This window comes from Coregonus lavaretus, assembly GCF_964263955.1.
Source record: "Coregonus lavaretus genome assembly, chromosome: 7".
Classification (NCBI taxonomy): domain Eukaryota; kingdom Metazoa; phylum Chordata; class Actinopteri; order Salmoniformes; family Salmonidae; genus Coregonus; species Coregonus lavaretus.
Genome location: NC_139994.1, coordinates 47,324,669 through 47,347,538, shown reverse-complemented (window position 1 = coordinate 47,347,538; position 22,870 = coordinate 47,324,669). Strand labels below are relative to the sequence as shown.

General features: G+C 41.0%; 1 protein-coding gene across 1 annotated transcript in view; it reads right to left on the bottom strand.

Moving 5' to 3' along the window:
• LOC311132181 (SLAM family member 8-like) overlaps positions 1 to 11,016 on the bottom strand; it is a 99,843-nt gene extending 88,827 nt beyond the window's left edge. Inside the window, exon 1 of the mRNA XM_084165400.1 lies at positions 10,422 to 11,016. Within this exon, the coding sequence (XP_084021526.1) occupies positions 10,422 to 10,494 (73 nt within the window). The 5' untranslated portion in view covers positions 10,495 to 11,016. The remainder of the gene's footprint in view (positions 1 to 10,421) is intronic.
• Positions 11,017 to 22,870: the final 11,854 nt, after the last annotated feature.

Here is a 22,870-nt window from a genome sequence, read left to right as displayed (position 1 = left end):
AGCCTAGCCTGAAATCCCTTAGTGTAAGAATGCAACCCAGAATAATAGTCACCCCTTTTAACTTTTCAGACAGATTGTCTTAATAGACAGTCGTCTAGTGTACATCTTATTGTACAATTCAATTCTCTTCCCAACACTGCAATAACAGTATCTTCTAATATTAGTATGTCTATTTTGATTAACTGTTTTACTACCTCAAATCCCTATCCTAATTAGTTATCAATTAGTGAGATGTTTAACCTCTTTAGGCTGAACACAGATACGTTTTCCCCTATTCACTATCACTTCTAATGGTCGGTTGTTTTTACTTCAATTGTTAGCTATTTTCTCTTCTTCTCTAATCGATTCTCTCAGTGAACACCCCCCTCCATCTCTTCTAGAACAGGTGATCTTCACTTGCTCCTTCATCTTCCTCTGTTGTTTTCTCCTGGCGCATTTACATCCCAGGTAAAGTCTGAGAGTTGCTGGAAGTGTAGCCGAAATCTTCCTCCTCCTAAGTCTTCTCATTCTCTTCCTCTCATTCTGTGTCTGTCCAGAAACTGATTGTGGATATGGAACATCTGGTACCCCCCTTGGCTGGTACAATTGCATTTGATATTGTTCAGTTGAAGCTGTAACCGTGATTGTTGATTTGGTTCATTCTGATTCTTCATAACCAAAACTTATTTTCTCCTTCTCCAACTCTTGGGATTATTTTCTCAGCAGGTTTTCTTGGTCCTGTTCCTTCTCGTCGTTGACATATCAGTATTCTTCAACCTTAGTTCTAAGTTCTGTCCTCGAAATATCATCTTCCATCATCTTCTTACTTTTCTTCTCGTCAATTCTGTGTCTGTCCTTGTAGGACAAACTCCTCTTGAAAATAAAGCACCTTTAATCTCCAAATCTTCATCGCTTTCTTCATCAGAACTCGAATCTCTTGTCTCCTTCTTCGTTCAACTTTCATCAGAGATCAAATCTCGTGTATCCTTCTTCGTTTCTCTCTTGCCAACTTCCTTCTGATCACAGAGTCATATCCACCCATGACCTCTCTCAATCACTCTCATCTTCATCATCCTCATCTTCTTTAAGTTCCCAGACATCTCGGTTTTCCTTCCTTCTGGAGTTTTGGATTCATCTTCATCGTCGTTTCTGCTTGTATTCGTCTTCATCTCTGATGCCATAATCACCCTGCTAGATGATCACTGAAAGCTTCCTTCTCGTAAGGTGGGTGTCTTTTTGCTGAATCCGTATGTGAGAAAGGTGTACTAACATCTGCCATTAGTTTCTCCTAACACATCAACCCTTTTATATTCCTTTATTGTGAACTATCTTATTTTAGACTGTATAGCCTAAGGCTTCCCCCCTTAAATTATTAACATAACCCTAACAACCCCCCAAAAAATCAAATAAAATCAAATATGAATATTAAAAAATTCAATTAAATGCCTTATTCAAAAACCCTTTAATTAAAAATAAAAAACCAATTAAAAACTCAATTAAAAATTATGAATAATTTAAAACCAATTTTTTATTCCTATATCACCAATTTATCAATTAGTGTTGGCTATCTAACCACAACCCATCAACTGCAAGTAAATGCAAGTTAGTCATCTTCAGACTAAAATACCCATAAACAAAGCCTGTAACCCCAATAAGTATTATTATAAATTCCATTGTTTAATGTGCACCCAAGTATCTTAATTGCCGAATAATGTCAGTACCTGATTCCCAACCCAATTCCAATCAAACCCCAGTTATGCACAGAGACTCAAAATGCAATTTTTAATGAAATAGTATTTGCCAAGCCTATGTAAAATTGTCATAACATCACATATTTTGTTAGGATGATTTTGTGCACTAGCCTGATCTGATCCTCTCGTCTGCCTCTGCCTCGGCACACCTTGTCACGTCACGCACACGTTAGCCCCTCCTCTCTCCTGTCGTATCGTATCGTATTGCTCCACTCATATGACAGGAAAAAAAAAACAGAGACACAGAATAACATCTTAGTAGTTAATGCAATCCCTGAGTTATTTCAACCATTCAATATTCGTTCGTTCTACATTATTCACTCTAAGACTAAAATCAGAACTAAATAGATCGCTCAAAAACATTATTTTATTTTATTTTAACAAAACATTTTTATTTTAATCCGTCATTTAATTCAATGCATTATTCTTCGCCAACATATATTTAATTTATCAATTCAATAGGACACACCACAAGTTTCATCTTTAACCAATCTTTAAACTAGAATACTCGTGCTAAAATCTCTCTGTCTGTGTGTTTCTCCGTCTCCCTGCAGCCCCAGATGGGACCTATGACCCTAACCAACCATTTTGTTTTGTAGGCTGAGCACAACCGCATGTCGTAGATTTAGCCCCGTAAAATCAAGCGCATGCGCACATCCACCTAAGCCCATGCTTACCATACCATAGCACGATAGCATTACGCTACAGCGTCACTATTTTATACCTTATACTCACACAATTACACATAACAGAGCTCACATTTGCGTAGAACTTTCAGTTCCACCACATACAAACAAGTTTAAGAGGCTTGAATCCATCGCAGTGGACCTCTAAGGTTGAAGTTATCATGTAGCACACAACACAATTAGCATTTAGCAATTAGCCTTTAGCATTAGCCTTTAGCTAACTGCGGCCTACAACATGTAACAAAACCCCGCATTGCGTCTTTAATTGATTACTGTTTCGTTTGCCCTAAATTTATTCTGCCATGAGTATGACTATTTAAACGAGCGGTTCCACCCACACAAATATCCCGTCGAACAGAAGATGAGCAGCCAACCCCCAAATAAATTTTCAACCAAACCCCCAGTCCCAGACTGAACCTGAAACTCATAATGCGTTGCCAGGATTTTGGCCCACCCTGTTGGTCGCCCCGTTCATCACGAGGGCTTATCTAAACCTGCAATGCTCTAAAATTGTATACATATCTTGGCCCCGACTGTTCTTGACTTACTATTCAAGCAACACATCTCTATAAACAATCCCTAAACTCTAACCACTTTTGCGCTATTTTTAAAATTTGTATAATGATTAGCCAGACCCCAGTCATCAGCAAAAACACCACCTGAGGCACGGTCATAAGGGTACATTCCTCCAGTGTACACAAGCAGTAACAAAACCAACAACTTAGCTGTGTTTAGTCGGGTCATGACTCCAGACCGAAGTTAGCTTGAGTTAGCTTGGCGACTCCAAATGCAGCAAAGAAGGATTGCATAATCCCTCCTGGCAAGCTCGCCATTTGTCGTATCGGATGAATGGTGGCCATTATTGCTGATGAACAAAAGGAGTCTGCTCATACTGAACGTTGATCATAAGGTTTATTCAGATCACAAGCTTCAGCATGGGTGACAGACTCGCGAGGTCTGGAGAGCAGTGTCCTCCCATTCTAGGGGCTGCTCTAACTCTCCGCCGTTCTTCCCCCCTTTATATAGCCTTCCAAGAGTTGAATGGCTCCCTCTACTGTTCAATCCCCGTATCTTACAACCCACTTCCTGTCTGTCATATGTGGCGTCACGCTAAAACCTTCCTTCTTGATACCAAAAATCAACATTCTTTCAGTTCCATTTAAAAACATTTAACACCATCATATTGTCAATACACTACACCAGACTGCAACATTTTAGTAGCCTAGCTAGGACTGTGGCATGTCTCTGTACACTTTCCCTCTGCTGTGTGAGTTTAACGGGTGACATGAAATCAGCAGAATTTATGTTGAATTTACCGATGTGAGTGCATCAGGTTGTAATTTCATAAGTAGATGACTCAACTGTTGACTCCAAAAAAAACATTTCCAATTTACAAATGTGTACATTACCTGTATGTGAGAAATAGGACAAATATAAGCACCCCCCCCCCTCCCCCCCCCCCCCCCCCCCTCGCATGGTGAGGTATTGAAAGGTATTGAAAACAGGGGTGACAATAATTATGAGAAGAAAAGAAAGTCATACAATGTAGCTCAGTCTTTGTTTAATTATTTATTTCATACAGTCTTTTTTTGCTTATGAAGTGAAGTCAATATTGCATATACCATACCTGGTCATGTTGACATTTTCAGTCCAATCTTTAATGTCACTAGGAGAGGTGTCAAAGGTTTGACTTCATGACATATTTATCATTTGGTTTATGTTGTAGCTATTTGGAGGTCAACTGCATGTAGATGTTCTTGAGTTACAGCACAAACAAGGTAGGTCTGTCAACTGTTCAAAGTAATAACCCAAGAAAGTAGTGATCACAGTGATAGATTGAATGTAAAAGAGAAATTAATAAGTGAACTACAGAATATGTATGCTGAAAGAACATTGTCATTCTTCTCTCTGAAAAGGACGTAAATCCCTGCACACCTTTTCATGTGTACTTATCATCCCAACAACTAGGTTTTCACAGGTTTTTGCTTATGACTAAAACCATTTCTCTATTTGTCTCTCTCTGATCACAGAGGGAAAAGACAGCTTCACACAGTGCCTTCCTTCACAAACACACACTGCTAAAGATGAAGACAGCAAACCATGACCACTCAACTATGACAAACAAGTGACCTAATGTAAAGTTCCTCAGCCTTTTAATTTCATTCACTGCGCTCTAGATAAAATCAAACTTAACCAACTGCTTAATTAGCGTTATTATGCAAGTTGAGTGGACTTAAAAAGGACAAGAATTTGAGCCAATGTGTTAGTGTCTTCAATCAACAAACTCTGCTTGAAGTCAGTTGTATTTGTGGCGCAGTGAAGTCAGTCTCCCGAGTGGCGCAGTGGTCTAAGGCACTGCATCGCAGTGCTAGCTGTGCCACTAGAGTTCCTGCCTGGTTCGAATCCAAGCTCTGCTGTAGCTGGCCGCAACCGGGAGACCAATGTGGCGGCGCACAATTGGCCCAGCATCGTCCAGGATAGGGGAGGGGAGGGAATGGCCGCAAGGGAGGGAGCTCAGTTGGTAGAGGGGGGGGGTCATTTAGCAGACGCTCTTATCCAGAGCGACTTACAGGAGCAATTAGGGTTAAGTGCCTTGCTCAAGGGCACATCGACAGATTTTTCACCTAGTTGGCTCGGGGATTAGAACCAGTGACCTTTCGGTTACTGGCACAACGCTCTTAACCACTAAGCTACCTGCCGCCCCGAGCATGGCGTTTGCAACGCCAGGGTTGTGGGTTCGATTCCCATGGGTGGCCAGTATGAAAATAAAAAAGAATAATGTATGCACTCTGGTTGCTCTGGATAAGAGCGTCTGCTAAATGTAAAAAAATGTATTTGAACAAGCTTGTTGAGTAAAATTACAAATTCCTGTTTGCTGAAAACAACTCAAAACCACGCCTATCATTAAAATTATTCCAGCATGCTCTCTTGCGGGTTAATTTTTAGAATGGTTTGTTTCAATACATGTGTATTTGCATGTACTTTAGAAAAATTTATGTTATCTATGTTTGTGTAGCATAAGATTAATCAACCAATCAAACTAAACCAATCTGTTAGTAGTTCGATTTATTTCACACATTACTGATATGTCTGTTCCAGTTTATATAATTTAGGCAGGCTCAGTAATCAATCTTCCCTACCCCAACAGTCATTCTGAATGCAGGTTGCGTGTGATTAAAAGTTCAAATTGTTGGATATCCTAACTCTGGCTGGATTCCAATAGGAATTACACATCGCTTTCCAAGCCAGCATAATGTGACTTGCAGGCTTGATGTGGATTGTAAACCAGGAGTTTCAGACCAGTGTGTTAGGGTCTAACTAGGCCCTCAAAGGCTTTATGATATATGTATTGTGTTGTCATAATGAGTTTAATTTTAAAGATAACATATTAACTTAGACACTCACTTGGTGAACGCTACAGTACTGAAAACTATTCAATACAACAACCATGTCTCTGTGGCTAACAAATACAGAAATGGGAGGTAACTACAATTCACTCTAAATACAAGGCACTCAGGGTATGCAAAAAGGTAGAATAATATTTTTATTCTGTGAACAGTATATATATATATTTTAGAATTAACTGAATTCCATCTGGATATTGGGACAGACATGCATGCCATTTTGGACATGCGGTCAAATCAAATAAGACCAAATCAAATCAAATCAAATTTTATTGGTCACATGCGCCGAATACAACAGGTGCAGACATTACAGTGAAATGCTTACTTACAGCCCTTAACCAACAGTGCATTTATTTTAAACAAAAAAGTAAGAATAAAACAACAACAAAAAAAGTGTAAAATAAAGTGACAGTAGGGAGGCTATATATACAGGGGGGTACCGTTGCAGAGTCAATGTGCGGGGGCACCGGCTAGTTGAGGTAGTTGAGGTAATATGTACATGTGGGTAGAGTTAAAGTGACTATGCATAAATACTTAACAGAATGGCAGCAGTGTAAAAAGGATGGGGTCGGGGGGCAGTGCAAATAGTCCGGGTAGCCATGATTAGCTGTTCAGGAGTCTTATGGCTTGGGGGTAGAAGCTGTTGAGAAGTCTTTTGGACCTAGACTTGGCACTCCGGTACCGCTTGCCGTGCGGTAGCAGAGAGAACAGTCTATGACTAGGGTGGCTGGAGTCTTTGACAATTTTGAGGGCCTTCCTCTGACACCGCCTGGTATAGAGGTCCTGGATGGCAGGAAGCTTTGCCCCAGTGATGTACTGGGCCGTACGCACTACCCTCTGTAGTGCCTTGCGGTCAGAGGCCAAGCAGTTGCCATACCAGGCGGTGATGCAACCAGTCAGGATGCTCTCGATGGTGCAGCTGTAGAATTTTTTGAGGATCTGAGGACCCATGCCAAATCTTTTTAGTCTCCTGAGGGGGAATAAGCTTTGTCGTGCCCTCTTCACGACTGTCTTGGTGTGTTTGGACCATGATAGTTCGTTGGTGATGTGGACACCAAGGAACTTGAAGCTCTCAACCTGTTCCACTACAGCTCCGTCGATGAGAATGGGGGCGTGCTCAGTCCTCTTTTTTTTCCTGTAGTCCACAATCATCTCCTTTGTCTTGGTCACGTTGAGGGAGAGGTTGTTGTCCTGGCACCACACGGCCAGATCTCTGACCTCCTCCCTACCAACAACAATCCACACGCAACCAAGGCTCTCCAGCATATACTCTGTGATTACAACCTCATTGATGCCTGGCAAGCACTTAATCCTAATGCAAAATAGTATACTTTCTACTCACAGGCATAAATCATTCTCACAAATCAATTTCATACTATTATCTACAACTCTTCTCTTTAATCAAGAAAATAGAAATTCGACATATGAGCTTGTTTGATCACCACTCCTACTACTGCATGTTACACATTTCAGAATCTCCTAATTGTAACTAGGGCCTCAAAGAAAGACATAAGGCCTTATGATACACTGTAAAGGGAGAAGATTACAATCATGAAAAAGTAAGCAAATAGTGTAGGCCGTGATGAAATTAACCATTAACATCTTGGCCTAACTACAGAATATACACATGCAAGATGCAGAGGATGCAGTGTTCTATATCTATGAAAGGCCCAGCCTTTGACCACATCCTGTTCAGCTCACAGTACTTTCTGGTAGGGAGAGGTGGGGGGCTCTGGGCGTCCAAATGTGATCTTGTCATACAGAGTCTGCGGCTACAGATGTGACAGATAATCAAGAAGAAACTGTTTCAGCATCAAGAAAGGTATAGACAATTATCAAAGTAGACTACATAGTCTTCCATTCAATCACAGTCATTCAAATTCAATATTCAAATACAAATCAACAATATCATCTGAAGAATATTTCTAGAACCACCTGAAATGTAACTTTAAGTATAGTTAAGGGCCCTAAGCTGTACATACCTGTGTCACGGCGGCCCCTGCAGTAGCACACTGCCACAACTACAGTGAGGATCATCACCACAGCGCCTCCTACTGATGCTCTGATGTAGTTGGTATACCATGCCAGCCCTGTCACATATTGTACAACACACATGATTAGACTGTACAATATGATAAAGATTAAATGGCTCTATATCATACACTTCCAATGTAATCACAAGCATTATATATTATATTTGACAACATAAGCGTATAAGCACACTGAAAAGTGTTTGGAAGGGATTATTATGATATCTAGGTACCTAGGTCGGTTGTGTCATTACTACACTTTACTGTCGCTAAGGCAGTTTTCCAACTGATTATGTTGGAGGCGTTGCACGTTACACTGATGTCTCCCTCTGCTGGTGAGAGAGAGAAGTGAATCTGCTGGACGTCCATGTACATCTCATTGTCTCTCTTCCAGGTGTAGGTGAGGTTGGAGTAACTGAATGCGATGCACACCAGCCACACTGAACAGGAGTGTTTGGCCAATAGCTTGATGTGTGTCTGGATCACCAACTTGGATATAGGCTCTGAGAGAGAGCGAGAGAGAGAGAGAGAGAGAGAGAGAGAGAGAGAGAGAGAGAGAGAGAGAGAGAGAGAGAGAGAGAGAGAGAGAGAGAGAGAGAGAGAGAGAGAGAGAGAGAGAGAGAGAGAGAGAGAGAGAGAGAGAGAGAGAGAGAGAGAGATGTAATCAGTCGTCAACAAGATGTTACCAGAGTGTAAGACAAAGGATGGAAGATGTCATTAACACTATAGTCATTGAAAAGTAGCTGCCTACCGTGAACCTGCAGAGTCACAGCCTTAGTGGGAAGTTGCTTGTCTGTTTCAGCAAAAACTAGATATTCCCCTGAGTCTTGCAGAGTCAGTTTCCTAATTGTTAAACTGAAGTCATTGGCATTCATTTCTAGTCTGCCCTTGAACTGGGATCCATGGAAATATAAACCTTCTGAGTTGAATTCTGCAATATCCGTTTCGCTATACCTCCACTTAATTAGGGTGACATTCTGCCCCTCTAAGCCTGCAGGCATCGTCACAGAGTCCCCTACCGTCTTGAGGAATGACAGGTATGAAGAAACAACCACACCTGAAACACAAAAATTGACACTGGCATTCTGACATCAATCAATGGTTACACTTACTGCTGTGTAATTATTCATGTAAGTATGGTGTAGCAAGTATTGTAATTACTCATTGTTATGTTGTAATATTTGTTACAGTGTGCCTACATGAATAATTACACAATAATACACTGCAATGCAAAGTGTTACCCTATCAATTCATAGATGGATTGGATTTATATAGCATACACACCATGCAAAGACCAACAAGGAAGTTAGAGACAGCTTCTACCCCCAAGCCATAAGACTCCTGAACAGCTAATCATGGCTACCCGGACTATTTGCACTGCCCCCCCCCCACCCCATCTTTTTACGCTGCTGCTACTCTGTTAATTATTTATGCATAGTCACTTTAACTCTACCCACATGTACATATTACTTCAACTACCTCAACTAGCCGGTGCCCCCGCACATTGACTCTGCACCGGTACCCCCATGTATTTATAGCTTCCCTACTGTTATTTTATTTTTCTCAACACTTTTTCGTTGTTGTTTTATTTAACTTTTTTTTTTTAAATAAATGCACTGTTGGTTAAGGGCTGTACGTAAGCATTTAACTGTAATGTCTGCACCTGTTGTATTCGGCGCATGTGGCCAATAAAATTTGATTTGATTTGTTATCCAATCAATTCATAGATAATAATGGATTGGATTTATATAGCACTTTTCCAGGTTTCATTTATACTGTAAATGGCACTTTACATATTTGCACTTTATATCTTTACGTATCTGAGTTTGTGCGTTTTATTTCACTTAATTAAAGTCCACTCCTCCCCCACATTCAGCAGAACAGTATGAGATGACAAGAAAAGAGAAGTGGGGGTGGATCTGATAACCCCTCCTCAGCTCACAAGTACAAATCACACTGTGTTTACTGTTTAATTATTCACCAGAAATGCATCATATACTGCATGGGCGACATTATAAATACATGTCAATCTGAAACAAGGTATGATAAACCTTTACACAAAGACAGCTCTGTCATGAATTAAGACAAAATAAAGTTACAGCTCAATGAAGTGTGGTATTTAGGTTATAACTGCAGTTATCCTAGTCCTACAGTTTATCTTATTATGTAATAGAAACAATAATTCGATACAGTCTCATATGGCCTTAAATTCTATGAATGACGTGCATCTAGCACAGGGTCGTAAGATCTTTTGTGTTCCAGAAACAATGCAACAGCTGCTGACTCAACCACACCATTTACACTCATTCAAAACTGCAGAATCACTTCATCATGACATTTTGCTAAATATAGGTATTATGTAGGTGTTATCACACAGTAATGAAGCAAAATATTTGAAATATCCAATCAATCACTGATGACTAGGCATTCTACAGTCAACACACACCATGCAAAGAACAACAAGGAAGTTAGAGAAAGCTTATTGTTTTACTAACTTTATAATGCAAGAAAGCACATGCAATAGATACAAAGCATGAACAGGAGAAATATTATTATTTTTACAAATCCTACCATAGTGGAGGTTGGAGAGTAGGAGAAGGAGTATTCCCTGTTTGGAGAAGCAGGAGAAGGGACCACCAGACATCTCTTTAAGGCGTTGTATGACTGTTTCCTCTGGCTGTATGTCCTTATCTATCACTGTCACTGCTAGCTAGCAGTTGACTAATCAAAACACACAGAGAAGAAAGAGTAGAGAAAGAGCAGATACTTCCTTTTGATGAGGGCTGCTGTTCTGTAAAATTATTCCTGTATGTTAGTTGAAAAGGAAGACACATTCTATAGTTGCTCTCTGAAAAAAACACTTCGCTCAGCTTGAGAGTTAGACAATGAGGTGTGGGTGTGTTTGGTGACTGGCACTGTGTTGATCAGTCTGGTGGTGGTGGTTTTGGAGCGTGTGTTTCCTAGCTGCTGGTGGTTGTGTGGTTAATGGTCATGGTGTTTCACAGATACCGGTAGCGTTGCTACTTTATGAGCAGACCACTCAAAGTTGCAGAGAAAGATAGAGGGAGAGAGAGAGCGAGACAGAGACAGAGAGAGAAAGAGAGAAAGTGATAGAGAGATAGAGAGAGAGACAGAGCGTGAGAAAGATAGGAAGAGAAAGAGAGTGGGGGTGTTAGAGAGAGCGAGAGAGAGAGATAAAATATCATAACAGTGTGTGTGCATTTTCATCTAGGCTTCATATGTCTGGAGAAGTGTTTGCATGACTTCTTCAGCATGGTCATAGGACAGTGTGGCTGAGGGATATGAAACACCTGCCAACTTTATCGGAAGGTATTGGGTCCCAGGTTACTGACACAGGCCCGTCTTCTACTTGGAATTCAACACAGTAATGGAAATATTCAATATAGTTTCCATGTAAATCCCACACCCTGGCTCATGAGTCTGACCTTTGCTTACTTGGAAGACCGCTTTGCCATCGTAGATGTGCATGTCAACATTTCAATATTAAGAGGAAGTGATACACAGTACCAGTACTGACCAGCTCCTCAGAACTCTTGCAGAGAGTATATGACATCATAAAACTGAGAAGAACTGTTCTTTCAGGCACACCCTTCCCCAACAAGTCATTCTGAAAATCTCAATGGGTCTTCAGCTGATGGGGTATGACATTTGAACTTTGCTCATGAGGCATTTATGTTATATTCTTCAAGATTCAACGGGTATATATAATTAAGTCCAACAATGGATGTAGCAATAGCAGATTGCCCCTTTAATTCACACATTGTGAAGCCTAACACTTTGAACACACCAACTGCATCATTGCGCATAATAGTATGCAGCATCATCTAGATATGTGTGCAACAAAAGTTCAACATTCATTTTCTGCTACCATTGCTGTCAACCCGTTTACGCATACAGTTTGACACATACAATATGTTATTCTATCATCTGAATGACAGACATAATAAATCAAAGATAATACATTTTAATACATTTACAACTGCTATGACGAGTTTCTCTGGTATCTCGTACTTCAGGATGTAAGACAATATTTAAACACTTAGATGGAGAGTTGATTCATAGTTATTTAACATGACAAGCGGTACGGGTGTAGCCTCTTGTCATCCGAATGACTTACATATAAAAATCTTTCAGTTTATATAATGCTTTCCAAGCTTCTTCCATCCAACAGTTGCCAACCATTATTGAGTGTCACTCATCTCCTACATTAGGATCCCCCTACATGGTAACGTGTGGCACCCTAGCCAGGCCATTCCGTCACATACTCCTTCTAAGATAAGCACCAGTGGCCCCCAATCTATCTTGGCACGCCGACCTTCTGTCACCCCCCAGTGACATCCAAAACACATGGCGTGTCCTTACCCTCTCTCCTACGTACAGCTCATGTGTTTAAAGACATGAACAAATACTGTATTAAAAGACGTTATATCAACAACCAAACAATACAATTCAATACACAATACAAAACAGATACAATTGCTGTAGCTGCAGATAAGATCCATCATCATTACACCATATAATTAAACAAAGCTGTTACAGTAAAACACAATTAAACCATGCGTAAATACAATATATCTCTGTTGGTAAATAAAATACGAAAAAAATCCTTAATGTAAAAGGTGTTATTGTGTGTGTTTGTGCGTGTGTGTGTGTGCTTGCGTGCGTTCGTTGAGCGTGCATAATCCATGTTCCCGGGTTCCTTCTGCTCCTCCTCTGATGGTGTGTCCCTCCATCTCTCCATCCTTCCATTCCTCCATCCCTGCCCCCCTCAAGGACCTGCAACATATCAACACACAAAGTTGTTTAGGACATGCAGTCAAACAAACTCTTAAGAATCAAACAGAGACATACTTTAAATAGATACAGTATACTTTGATATCAGAGCATTAGTTCCATATTAGTATCATATTAGTATCAATAGCATATGGCTATTAGTCTTACCTGGGGCTGTGACTGGCTTCACTTGAGAATAGACCGAATCAGCCTCAGGTGGGGTTTCTGTTTCTGTAAGGGGTGAGGATAAACATCAGAATAATAGAACAGTTACATACATAATAATATACAGCTAGTCAATATGGGGTCAAAGAGGTGTGAGGTTATGATAGGGGGAATATGGAAGGAGGGATGTCTAGTCTGACCTTTCTTCTTCTTGGCTTTGGCCTTCTGTTTAAGGTCAACCTCAGCATAGGTCACATCAACAGGTCCAGTTGATGCTGAAAATTGAAATTTCCAATCAACAAATGATGGAAATAGCTTATTCCTTATTCTGCATTTTCATCGAAACTCCAAAATCCCACATTTAGATTTCACTGATTGCCAACCTGTAGAATGGGTCTTACCTGTAGCCTTCCCTGTCTTGGCATTTCTGAGGAGGACTTTTTTTGTTTTATTTTTTTTACCCCTTTTTCTCCCCAATTGGTAGTTACAGTCTTGTCCCATCGCTGCAACTCCCGTACGGACTCGGGAGAGGCGAAGGATGAGAGCCACGCGTCCTCCGAAACATGACCCTGCCAAGCCGCACAGCTTCTTGACACATGCTCGCTTAACCCAGAAGCCAGCCGCACCAATGTGTCGGAGGAAACACTGTACAACTGGCGACAGTGTCAGAGCGCGATGGGACAAGGACATCGCTGCCGGCCAAACCCTCCCTTAACCCGGACGACTCTGGGCCAATTGTGTGCCGCCTCATGGGTCTCCGGTTGCGGCTGACTGCGAAATAGCCCGGGATCGAACCCGGATCTGTAGTAACGCCTCAAGCACTGCGATGCAGTATCTTAGACCGCTGAGCCACTCGGGAGGCCCATGGAGGACTTTTTTTATGAGTAAAAAACACTGCTGCATTTTGTATAAATTCATGTGACAGTTGAGAATTACTTTTCTTTTTCTTGTCCAACTTTTTGAGTTGAATCTGGGCGTACATCACATCACTTGGTCCAGCAGTAGCAGCAGCAGCATCTGAAACATACAGGTAATACACTAATATCTCTACTTAGTCTTAGTATAATAGTCATATTAAACATATGAAGAACAACTGCAACAACATCTCTATACTGTGTTCATACTAAATTTAACATACAGTATACAGTACCATTGTCATAATTGTCTGAGGGAGTGATTGTATCATAGATGTTAGCGCCACCTGTTGGTCAAAGAAGAGAGAGAAATATTAATTGGTTGGTTATCCCTCAGATTGCCTAGGGACATAGAGTACAGTAACATGTTGTATACAAAGTGGATGGTGAAAAGTCAGTGGATGAAGTTACAGAGAGAGGAGAGTGATAGTGATCTGGGCTGAGAGACTGACCATGCTGCAGACGTGTATACCCAGCATCAGGAACCTGGCCCTGGGTAGATCCTTGGTCCTGTTGGGGGTCCAGGTTGTTCAGACATTTTTCTCCTAAACATGAACTAAAAAGTTAAATGAGAATGGATAAAAGTTTCACCTGCTACCAGTACCAGGAGAATGGCCAGTAGAACACCAGCAACAACCAGGCCCACAACCACTACTACTAGGACTGATGTAGAGGGTCCAGGAGTTATGCCTGGAGAGAGAACAGCAAATCACCATCAGACTCTGAGGTAGTTATAGAAAATAAATAAAGTAGTGGACAAAGTGAAACAATTCTGTAGATACATTATATATTTGACATCTAACTTGAGATCAGATGACCAGCCTGAGCTTGCAACTCCAAACCTACAGTATGCTTTTTAACAATACAAATCACTGATGACCACAGATATTACGAAAAGGTAATGTGATCATAACCGTTTCTCACCTCTCACAGTCACCAAGCTCTCTGGTAACTCTCCTTTATTAGATTTATAGATGCCTTCACCTGACTTGGATACTGCAGGAATGGTCATCTCTCATGTGGTCTCATTCCTGATGAGTACTCCATCTTTGTAGAAATCAACCTTGGGGTTTGGGTTTGTTTCCTGATATCTATTTGTACAGAGCAGAGTCACAGAGTCTCCCTCTGTCATGGGATAGGCAGGGTTTTCCAGGATCACAGCACCAGCTGTGTAACATAATATATAAATAAAACTTTAAATCAGGAGTAATCACACACAATATTTTAACGTCTTATGAGATTGCATTTTGTATGAGATACACACATTCAGTTTCAGAAATGAACATCATTATCATACATTGAAATGTAAAAAAGGTTAGTGAATGTTGTACAATAGACGTACCAGCCACTGTGATGTTGACAGCATTACTGTACTCTCCTGATGCAGACTCACACCAGTACACTCCACTGTCCTTTTCAAGTGTGGACCTGATGGCACATGTGGACCCTGCTATTGATCCCCAGTTAGAGCCACACCCTGACTCCACTCCTCTCTCTCTGTATCTCTTCAGTCTCCATCCAGTAGAGTTTCCCTTCTCCTTACAGCTCAGTGAGAGAGACTTTGATGTAAAGTGTTGAGTTCTGTTGGGTCTTATTCTGAAAGACAATGAAGGCTGCAGGTCTGAGACAAAGAGAAAGACTCAAACTTATAGTTATACAGTTGAAGTCTGAAGTTTAAGTACACCTTAGCCAAATACATTTAAATTCAGTTTTTCACAATTCCAGACATTTAATCCTAGTAAAAATTCCCTGTTTTAGGTCAGTTAGGATCTCCACTTTATTTAAGAATGTGAAATGTCAGAATAATAGCAGAGAGAATTATTTATTTCAGCTTTTATTTCTTTCATCACATTCCCAGTGGGTCAGAAGTTTACATACACTCAATTAGTATTTGGTAGCATTGCCTTTAAATTTTTAAACTTGGGTCAAACGTTTCGGGTAGCCTTCCACAAGTTCCCACAATAAGTTGAGTGAATTTTGGCCCATTCCTCCTAACAGAGCTGGTGTAACTGAGTCAGGTTTGTAGGCCTCCTTGTTCGCACACGCTTTTTCAGTTCTGCCCACGCATTTTCTATAGGATTGAGGTCTTTCCTGCTCTCCGCACCAAGCAGGTGGTGCGCGTCGCCAGTTTGGCCCGGCCTGTTCCTGCTCCCCGCACCAAGCCGGTGGTGCGCGTCGCCAGTCTGGCCCGGTCTGTTCCTGCTCCCCGCACCAAGCCGGTGGTGCGCGTCGCCAGTCTGGCCCGGCCTGTTCCTGCTCCCCGCACCAAGCCGGTGGTGCGCGTCGCCAGTCCGGCCCGGCCTGTTCCTGCTCCCCGCACCAAGCCGGTGGTGCGCGTCGCCAGTCCGGCCCGGCCTGTTCCTGCTCCCCGCACCAAGCCGGTGGTGCGCATCGCCAGTCCGGCCCGGCCTGTTCCTGCTCCCCGCACCAAGCCGGTGGTGCGCGTCGCCAGTCCGGCCCGGCCTGTTCCTGCTCCTCACACCAAGCCGGTGGTGCGCGTCGCCAGTCCGGCCCGGCCTGTTCCTGCTCCTCGCACCAAGCAACAACCATCTCTGCAGCACTCCACCAATCAGGCCTTTATGGTACTGGCCTGGTTTTTCAGCGGCAGGGACTGGGAGACTAGTCAGGATTGAGTGAAAGATGATCGGAGCAAAGTACCGAGAGATCCTTGATGAAAACCTGTTCCAGATCGAAGGTTCACCTTCCAAAAGGACAATGACCCTAAGCACACAACCAAGATTACGCAGGAGTGGCTTCAGGACAAGTCTCTGAATGTCCTTGAGTGGCCCAGCCAGAGCCCGGACTTGAACCCGATCTAACATATCTGGAGAGACCTGAATATAGCTGTGCAGCGAACGCTCCCCATCCAACCTGACAGAGCTTGAGAGGATCCGCAGAGAAAAATGGGAGAAACTCCCCAATACAGGTGTGCCAAGCTTGTAGCGTCTTACCCAAGAAGACTCGAGGCTGTAATTGCTGCCAAAGGTGCTTCAACAAAGTACTGATTAAAGGGTCTGAATACTTATGTAAATGTGATATTTCCATTTTTTTTTTTTAATAAATGTGTAAAAATGTCTAAACCTGTTTTTGCTTTGTCATTAAGGGGTATTGATGAGGAAAAAACAACAATATAATCAATTTTAGAATAAGGCTGTAACGTAACAAAATGTGAAAAAGTCAGGGGTCTGAATACTTTCTGAATGCGCTGTACATAGTAGCAAACAGAGCAAGGTGTGCTCCATTCTGTCCCCACAGACAAGTTACTTTCTATACAAATACAGTCCTTCTGACAAACCACTCTACTTCCTATATGATGACAGTCTGCTTAGATCACACCTCTTCACCGTCACACAGAAAAACAGAGAGAGAAAGAGTCAAGAGAAATGTCAAAAGATTGTGAGAAAAAATTGTAGCAGTTGATAGCGTGTTTATATTCTGACCAACTTCTCCTTATGGTTGGCTACATGGTCTCACACTCGCTCCTTAGAGACCTGAATTGATGAGATCAGAGCTTGTGGTTTTATATCAGAATGTGTAGATGTTTGTTTTATGCTGCACCATGCACAGATAGATAGATAGATAGATAGATAGATAGATAGATAGATAGATAGATAGATAGATAGATAGATAGATAGATAGATAGATAGATAGATAGATAGATAGATAGATAGATAGATAGATAGATAGATAGATAGATAGATAGATAGATAGATAGATAGATAGATAGATAGATAGATAGATAGATAGATAGATAGATAGATAGATAGATAGATAGATAGATAGATACATAGATAGTGTAGGCCTCCCCTCAAACCTTTGCTCAGCTGTCAGGTGGCAAGCCTAGCCAGCTAACCTCAGTTGTTCCACAATGGAAATGGACATCTTCTGCCACCCCCTCAATTATGAGGAATACGTTTAGTTAGATACTGTCTACATAGATATGTTTGTTATTGTGTTGTTTATGGTTGTATTTTAATTTGTCTGTTTATGTGATGTGCCTCAGGGTTATTGTTCATGTACTGTATCGTGTTTTTGTGTGTGTCTTTTGTGTGTGTTGTGTGGTTTGTGTGTGTGTACATCAGTGGCAGAGCTAAGCGGAATTTATTACCACTGACCAGAGATGGGAGGAGTTTCAAAGCTGTAACTGGGGAACTGGATTTCCAGGTTAAAGTGTAGAGTTTCATTTTGCTTCAAATCATTACATGTTGAATACATGAATATATATTTTAAAACGATTTACCTTTAAAAATATCTAAGTGGTTTGTTGTAGTGTGTAGATTGAGACACTCTGCGTGAAGAAACAAGGTAAACATCTGGGGTTTCTTATCGCCCCCTTCAGGACAGGCCTGTAACTACTCCACATCCTTGTGGATCACAATATAGAAACTAATATGGTCATTGGTCACATAGCAACAACATAACCCCTCAGTCTACTGGGTCTGCCCTCTTATTCCTTCCTCTCTCTATGTCATCATATTAGTACAGACATGGACCACTTCTGTATGGGTTCATATCAGTAGAAGTCCAATCTGTATGTGTTTTACAGAAGACTGACAGCACTATGGTGCACAGAGATTTTGTTAATGGGGCTTTGACTGAATTAGAAAGGTACAGATGCTTAAAGAGAAACAGAAAAAAATAGAATCTGATGTAATGTTCATCTTTACACAACTTCCTCTTACTGTAAAATAAATGGACACATCAACACTGTGGTGTTTCTGTGGGTGGAAGAGAGAACTATTGTATATATCTGAGGAAGGAATTTTGTGGATAATAACATATTTGTGCAAAAAGTGAAGTCAATATTGCATATACCATACCTGGTCATGTTGACATTTTCAGTCCAATCTTTAATGTCTCTAGGAGAGGTGTCAAAGGTTTGACTTCATGACATATTTATCATTTGGTTTATGTTGTAGCTATTTGGAGGTCAACTGCATGTAGATGTTCTTGAGTTACAGCACAAACAAGGTAGGTCTGTCAACTGTTCAAAGTAATAACCCAAGAAAGTATCAATCTATCACTGATCACAGTGATAGATTGAATGTAAAAGAGAAATTAATAAGTGAACTACAGAATATGTATGCTGAAAGAACATTGTCATTCTTCTCTCTGAAAAGGACGTAAATCCCTGCACACCTTTTCATGTGTACTTATCATCCCAGCAACTAGGTTTTCACAGGTTTTTGCATATGACTACAACCATTCTCTATTTGTTTCTCTCTGATCACAGAGGGAAAAGACAGCTTCACACAACATAAGCGTATAAGCACACTGAAAAGTGTATGGAAGGGATTATTATGATATCTAGGTACCTGGTGTGGTTTTGTCATTACCAACCTTTACTATCGCAAAGACAGATTTCCAACTGACTAGGTTGGAGGCGTTGCACGTTACACTGATGTCTCTCTCTGCAGGAGAGAGAGAGAAGTGAATCTGCTGGGCGTCCCCGTACATCTCGTTGTCTCTCTCCCAGGTGTATGTAAGGTTGGAGTAGCAGTACACGTTGCACACCAGCCGCACCGTACAGGAGTGGTTGGCTAATAGCTTGATGTCTGTCTGGATCACCACCTTGGATATAGGCTCTGACCAACCAGGAGAGAGATAGAGACTCATAATCAATCTTCTAAATGAACCCTACCATAGCCATACCACCAGGAGAAAGACTACAGAGGATAAAACTTGATAATGTGATGGAAATGTATCAAAGCATGGTGAGTAAGGTCAGTATAAAACCAACAAATCTTCATTATAGTTAAAAAATCATCAGCCGTGGTCATGGATATAAATTAGAATGATATCAAAATAGGATGCAAAAAGGTGATAACAGCCTACCGTTGACCTTCAGAGTGATGGTCCTACCGCCAATCTGACCTTTGTCCCCTTCGCCTGTAACTAGAAAATCCACTGAGTCTTGCAGTGGCAGTTCTCTGACCGTTAAACTAAAGTTTTTGTTGTTCATCTTTAGTCTCCCCTCAAACTGGGATCTAGGTGAATATACAACTTCTGAGTTGACTTCTACAATATCCTTTCCTCTATACTTCCACTGCAATGATTTGTAATGTCCCCTCTCTAAGCCTGCCAGCAGCTCCATGGAGTCCCCCACTGTCTTGTTGATGAACAGAGGAACACCCACACCTGAAAAACACAAATATATATGTTATTCTGACATCAATCAATGGTTGCACCATGGGCGGTGTGTTCAATAGGGCGATATGGGCGACGCACTGCCAAACGGGAAAAGGAAGGGATTTTTTTTCTAATCAATTATATCATGGCAACAGTAGTTCAGTGTTCACGTCTGATCTGCCAGCCACTAAATGTCCAATCAGGCTAAAGTCGTGCTTCAAATGTCCCCGCCCGTTTTGGGGCGATTTCAGTCAGGTTGAAAATCGCCCAGAAGTCTCTCATAGCCTCTAATGTAAAATATTTTTTTTTCAAATTTCTGAGCTTTCAATACATTCTCTATGGGTGTCTGAGGGCTTGCACTTACGCGCTTTCGTCATACGTAACGTAACGTAACCATGAACGGCAGACAGCAACGCTTGGACAGCGACTGGTGTAACCGACATGCACCATCTTTCAGAAAAGATTAAGAAAAATGAGCTGTCAAAGACCCACATTGATAGCTGTTTGAGATTGTCTGCTTTGGTGAGAGTGAATATTGCCACTCAACTGGATGAGGGATACAGGCTAGCTGTCCGCCGCCACAACGATGAGGTTAGCAACAGCAGAGTCGTGAACACTGTCTACGAGAATCGAGACGACCTCATAGAATGTTTTGAAGCCATCCGGACGGGTTCATTGGGTTCATTTGACCAGCCCACCGTACCAGAAGCTACAGAATAAGGACATCGATGCTGTCTTTATCAAACGTGCCCTCGACAGCTTCGCAAGCAGTGTGCAGGCCATAAGGTAAGATAAAGATTAAACAATATCATTCGATCTTTCTCAAAGCAGAGCTTTATTTGAAAATGTATGCATGAAAGGAGACTGCATTTGTGTTTGAAATTACATTATTGTCATTATATATGGCCAGTGGTGTAATCTATCTTATTTTATATACTATGTGTACTGTACAGTGGTGCTCATAAGTGTATGAACACATTCTAAAGCTGACTAAAAAGAGGAATAAAAAAATAAAAAAATCATCTTTTGGAAATTGATCTTAATGACTTAATTAAAAAAGTTGGAAAATCCAACCTTTAAGGACACCAATTTTCTTTTCTTTTTTATTCCTCTTTTTAGTCAACTTTAGCATGGGATCATAAGCTTATGAGCACCACTGTATACTGTGCTGAACATCCAGGCTATGTGAGACACAAAGGCTAACTTAAACACTAAAGACTTTATGCATCCCTGCCCATTTTAAGTGGAACTGAAGTATTTGTACTATACATGGATACATTGCATATACCTGTGCATCACATAGACAACAATACTGTACAAAGCCAACAAACACATTGGTCTGTTTGCCTTCAGGGACTCCTCTCAACAGCAGCTGCAAGAAGCAACAGGAGCCAAAAGACCCAGAACAGCTTTGAGAGAAGAGGAGAAGCAGAGGCTGTCTGAAGAGGTCTGCAACACCATCCTGGATCACACCAAAGAAAGGTTCTCTTTCTCTGGCCACCTTGTTAGTGCTACCTTACTGCAAGCAGACATGTTTGAAAGGTACTGCCATTCAAAAAAATAAAAAATCTGTTCATGTTCATTTTTACAAATCTATACAATTGGCCAGAATATGGTTGTTCATATTTACAAATCTATACAATTGGCCAGAATATGGTTGTTCATTTTTACAAAGCCATACATATTGTTTATGCAGTGTTGAGGAATGTGAAAGAACACCCTTGATTATTTTTACTGTGATAACTTATTTTGCTTTTGTAAGCCAACACTTTTGAGATCAGTCAATAAATGCTTCTGGTATTGACTTATATGCTGCCCCTGTCTTCATGTTGTTGCTGGACATATCTTTTTAAAAATGTGTGTAGGTCACCTAAATCATCAGAAAAATTGCCCCTCCTGAGAATTTTTTCAGGAGCCGCCACTGGGTTGCACACTATATTACAATGATCTTTTCACTGTATAATTATTAATGTAAGTATAGTGTAGCAAGTATTGTAATTACTCATTGTTACGTTGTAATATTTGTTACAGTGTGCCTACATGAATAATTAAACAATAATACACTGCAATGCAAAGTGTTACACAATCAATTAATAGATAATAATGGCTTGGATTTATACAGTGCTTTTCCAGGTTTCATTTATACTGTAAATGGCACTTTACATATTTGCACTTTATATCTGTACGTATCTGAGTGTGTGGGTCCTATTTTACTTCATTAAAGTCAGCTCCTCCCCCACATTCAGCAGAACAGGATGAGATGACAGGAAAAGAGAAGTGGGGGTGGATCTGATAACTCCTCCTCAGCTCACAAGTACAAATCCCACTGTGGTTACTGTGTAATTACTCACCAGAAATGCATCATATACTGCATGGGCGACATTATAAATACATTATAAATACATTATAAATACATGTCAGTCTGGAGTGATGTTTTGTAAACCCTTACACAAAAACAGCTCTGTCATGAATTAAGACAAAATAAAGTTACAGCTCAATGAAGTGTGGTATTTAGGGCATAACTGCAGTTGTCCTAGTCCTGCAGTTTATCTTATTATGTAATAGAAACAATCATTCCATACAGTCCCGTATTGCCTTAAATGTAATGAGTGACATGCATCTAGCACAGGGTCATAAGATCTTTTCAGTTCTAGTAGCACTGCAACAGCTGCTGACCCAACCACACCATTGGCACTCATTCAAAACTGCAGAATCAATACATCATGATATGTTGCTGAACATAGGTATTATGTAGGTGTTATCATACAGTAATAAAGCAAATGTTTCGAGATACCCAACCAATCACTGATGACTAGGCATTATACAGTCAACACACACCATGCAAAGACCAACAATTAATTTAGAGAAAGCTAACGGTTTTCCTAGAGTTATCATGTAAGAAAGCACATGCAATAGATCCTGTGTGAGGATGATTCTACCCTTTGGTGTCACATTAGACTAAGGAGACCGTTGAAAAGACCCTAAGCAGCCAACTGACTAAAGTCAGTAAGTGGTTAT